The sequence below is a fragment of the Nicotiana tomentosiformis genome, chromosome 5, assembly GCF_000390325.3.
Source record: "Nicotiana tomentosiformis chromosome 5, ASM39032v3, whole genome shotgun sequence".
In the NCBI taxonomy this organism is placed as follows: Eukaryota; Viridiplantae; Streptophyta; class Magnoliopsida; order Solanales; family Solanaceae; genus Nicotiana; species Nicotiana tomentosiformis.
Window position 1 is genome coordinate 84,371,460 of NC_090816.1, and position 4,410 is coordinate 84,375,869.

The window sequence follows — 4,410 nt, forward strand, 5'->3', positions numbered from 1 at the left end:
AATTTTTCTTCTTGTTAAATTCTCAAGCATATTTTTCATAATGTCTGAAGAGCGAAAAGTAAGGGTTTCATTATATTGGGGGGTGAGGTTATGGTGGCGAATAACTCTGTGAGCTATAGTTTATCTCCACAGTATCATATTAAGTTTCCACTTACAATGGAGTACGATAGATTGGTATCGTTGTTATGTAATAAAATGAGTGTGAGGAAACGTTCGGTAAATCTTAAAGTAACCGGAAGATATCCGTATTTCGTCACTCCGCAGGGGGTTGCTTGTTACGCTAAGTTTAACATCGACGATGATGATACTTTGAGGGATTTTTTGAGAACTCCGGATGAATACCGGAAATTTCTTTTGATAAAAATATTGAAAATATACGTCAAGGCCGAAGACGTTCGCAATAATGAGGTTGCGCATAGTAGGGATAACCTTCAGTCATCGGGTGATTATTGTGGAGCAGTTTTTGCCGGACAGGTTCCGAATGAAAGAGTTTGCCCTGATTTATACTTATCACCATGGGCGAATGAGGAGCGAGTAAATAATTTCTCTCCTGCTTTACATAATCTACAAGACAAGTGGTAAACTTCAATTTTTCTTAGTGTTACGATGTATATTTTTGTTATATTGAATTTATATTAACACTCATATATTTCACAGGGGGTACCGGCCAGATATGACTTTTATAAGTTATGAACCCACGCCCAGTTGGAATATGCGTATTTCTGGTGTGTTGGATCATGGTGGTCCATCCGGGAGTCATCACCAACAGGATAATGTCCATCAAGGAATGTCAACACATTACGACTTGTAAGTGAAGTGATACAGCTATATGGAAAGTATTTATTAATTTTAGTAGCTTATTATTTTGTTGTTTGTTCAGTGAAAACGAGCAAGTTGAACCACCTGTCCTTACTCAATTGCCCGAACACGATATATTAAATCGGGATCTGGCAGATGCACAGAGTAAGGAAGAGAACAGTGATTATGACAACAATGTCGATGATTCCAGAGACGACACACCCTTCCCTCGTGAGGATGGTGATGAGGAGGAAGAGAATGAAGGACCTGATTTGACGAGGGTGTATGCTCCACCTCCCGTTAGACCAAGAGTATACGAGTCCCAAGTGTCGTTTCATTCAAGGAAGATTCCCTACCTTGGTAACTTGCCAAGTATGCCGGATGTGGATGCTCTCACAAGGAATTTTGATGAAATTCAGACAGCAATATGGGATGATTCTAGACCAACGGTGCTGGCAAAGGGCATGTTTTTTTCCTGATAAAGCGCGCCTAAGCAGGGCGGCAAAAATGCACAATGTAAAAGAGTGTCGTGAGATGACGGTATGGGAGTCAACTCCGGAGGTATACAAGGTTGTTTGTTGCAGATGGTTTACGGATTGTCATTAGATGCTGCGTGCGAGCAAGAAGAAAACAGGTTTGTGGCAAGTGGGTAAATACATTCCCATCCACAGATGTGAAATGGATACATTCAATGGGAATCACTACAACTTGGATATTGACTTGATTTCTCTTGTCTTTATTCCACACCTTGAAGCGTCCATAAGGTATAAAATCAAAGAGTGCATTACATCAGTCCACCAAGAATATGGCCATACCATTACCAAAAGAAAGGCATTTCTCGGGCGCAAACGTGCGTTTGAAATTATTTATGGTAACTGGGATAAGTCATTTGCAGCTCTACCCAAGTACATGGACGCACTGCAACACTTTAACCTCGGGACGGTTGTTGAATGGAAGCTTGAGCAGAGTCCTAGAAAACCAGAATATATATTCAATTACGTGTTCTGGGCATTTAAACCAGCAATTGATGGTTTTTCGCATTGCCGGCTGGTAAGCACTCATGTCTATGGAAAGTATGATATCAAGTTATTGATAGCCGTTGCAGTAGATGCTAGTGGACAAATATTTCCTCTAGCTTTTGCTATTTGTGCCAATGAAATCCAAGAGATGTGGACGCTGTTTTTGAACGATTTGAAAGAGCAAGTTGTCAAACAGCGTTCCGGCATTTGTCTAATATCTGATCGGCATAGTGGTATCTTAAGTTCTGTAGAGAACTTGCCTGTATGGAAAGAACCTTATGCCTACCACAGTTACTGTGTGAGGCACTTTAAGGCCAATTTCCAAAAGGCACATCCCAACAAGGATTTGTATGATTTGATGTGGATGGCAGCAACAGACCGCCAAGAGCATAAATTCTGGAGGCACATGGAATCTATCAGGCAGGAAGACGAGAGAGCCTATCATTGGTTGATGCGACATGAGCTTCACAAGTGGACTTTGCATGCGGATGGTGGAAGAAGATGGGGAATTCTAACTACAAACGTGTCAGAGTCTTTCAACGGGTTATTGAAGTCGGTAAGAGGATTGCCTGTCACTGCCATGGTGCAGATATCGTTCAAGCAGATAGCGGAGAGGTTTGTTGAAAGGGCTGCAGCTGCAACATCTTTGATGAAAAGGGGTGTTGAATTTATGCCACTGCCGATGAAGAGATTTGAGAAATGCAGGCGGCGAACACATTGGCATTCATTTTTGCAGTATGATCACGGCGAGCACATTGGCATTCATGTATTTTCATTATTTGTACTGAATTTTAATTATGTTAAGTTGCTATATTTTGTGTTTGTGTTGTAGTATTAAAATAAAGAAGGAACGGGAAAATAAAAACATAATGCGCATATTATGTAAACATAAAAAATTGTTGTTATTATTTACATAAAATACAAAAAAAAAATCAATGTGTCCCACAGCCTGTGTGCTTTAATGCAGCCGATGGCCTGAGGCGCATCCCATCCCACCCGGCTATGCTATCAGGAGTATCCTCATCAGGGCCCCTCTTTATAGCAGGATGCGCTGCAGCATGATCATCAGTGGTGCTGGCAGGATCGGTAGAAGGGGTCGTCCGTCTAGTAGAAACCTACAGAAGAATAGGTCATCTCAGTATAGCAAAGTATTTATTAAGTCACAACAGTTTAAATTATCTCACCATGGTCTCGTCGGGCTCCTGAATATAATCATCCGTCGCAGCCATGTCAGCATCGCACAAATGGGCCTCCATGACGGGCGGGGATGAAGCCTTAATAAAAAAAATTAATAAAGTTATGGAAAATAAATGAGAAAAGAAAAAATAAATTTAAATTTAATACTAATAAAAACATACTTGCGCCTGTGATGATGAGCCATAACTCAGCCGGTGCCCACTATCCAAATCTCGGGTCGGCCGATCCTCAGCAGCAGTCGATGAGCCTGGGAAGTATGCTTCCCAATCCTCTCCGGTAAGGTCCGTGCCCGTGATCAATAATGGACCTGACGAGGTCACCTGCGAAGTCCTTGGAGTGAGCTGCATCCCAAGGCTTTATGACGGCATGTTGGTGGGATACTTGTCCGGCTCATGTAGGTCACCCGGCAGATCAGCATCAACATCATCAACAGGGCCCTCAACGCCCCCTTGCTGGGGAACACCTCCTCGCCGCCCACCACGTCCCCGTGCGGCAGCCCTGCCTCGTGCCGCCCGGCGTATGGAACGTACCGACCGCCAGCTTGATGAATGGGATTCTCGACAAAAAGTCGGATAACGCGGTGGTACCAGGGCATATAGATCTGAATAGTCTCCGTCTGGATCTATGAAGGGGGGGAGGGGGGAATCAGGTCAGCTCGCCGGTCCCAAGTATGGACCTGCGCCTCTAGCCATGCTACATATGCGTCGTCCGCCCTGGAACGATCATCCTGTTGATAATGTGTTGCCTCCCATGTAGGCCCTCTCGGTATATACTACAGACGGCCAAACTGGAGAAGTACCCGCTCCGTGGCATGATGCTCCACAATATCGAGGCACATCAACGGGACGAAAGTGCTCCAAATCAGTCCCCCGGCCGAGCAATAATCGGGAAGGCCACCTATCAAGTTGTTGTTGTATGGCGTCTAGATGAACTATAAAATAACAATAGAAAACGTGACTATGTGCAACACATGTGAAGCTATACCAAGTAAGTTTAGATAAACATTTACCTGTGCGCCCTCCAGCATATCCAACACATCCCTGCAAAGGGGGAGATTATGTCAAGCCTCGTAATTTCGTACATATCCACTCCGGAGAACCCACCTCCTAACTAGAGGAAGAAACAGAGGTGGTACATCTGGAGCTAATGGTGGTAGAGGTGGGTGCAACTGCAGGAACCGCTCCCAGGCCCAAACCTAACATATAAAGTTGACTTAAAGTTTAAGATAAATTTTGACTAGATAGAATTGGAAGGAATGAACAGAGTATTCGAATATGCTTACACATGTAGAAGCGGCAAAAATCCATATACGTTATGCTGGGTGCCCATGCTCGCCCGGCACAGATGCCTGTACAAGTAGGCGAGAACAGAAGCACCCCAGTTGTACTGGGGTAAA

At 43.9% G+C, this 4,410-nt stretch overlaps 1 protein-coding gene across 1 annotated transcript; it reads left to right on the forward strand.

Annotated features, from left to right (window-relative positions):
* The first annotated feature begins 1,172 nt into the window (after positions 1-1,172).
* LOC138892697 (uncharacterized) lies at positions 1,173-2,605 on the forward strand. The gene is made up of 3 exons (XM_070176433.1): positions 1,173-1,260; positions 1,694-2,432; positions 2,554-2,605. Exons 1-3 carry the CDS (start codon positions 1,173-1,175, stop codon positions 2,603-2,605), a joined length of 879 nt encoding a protein of 292 aa, XP_070032534.1.
* The last annotated feature ends 1,805 nt before the right edge of the window (positions 2,606-4,410 follow it).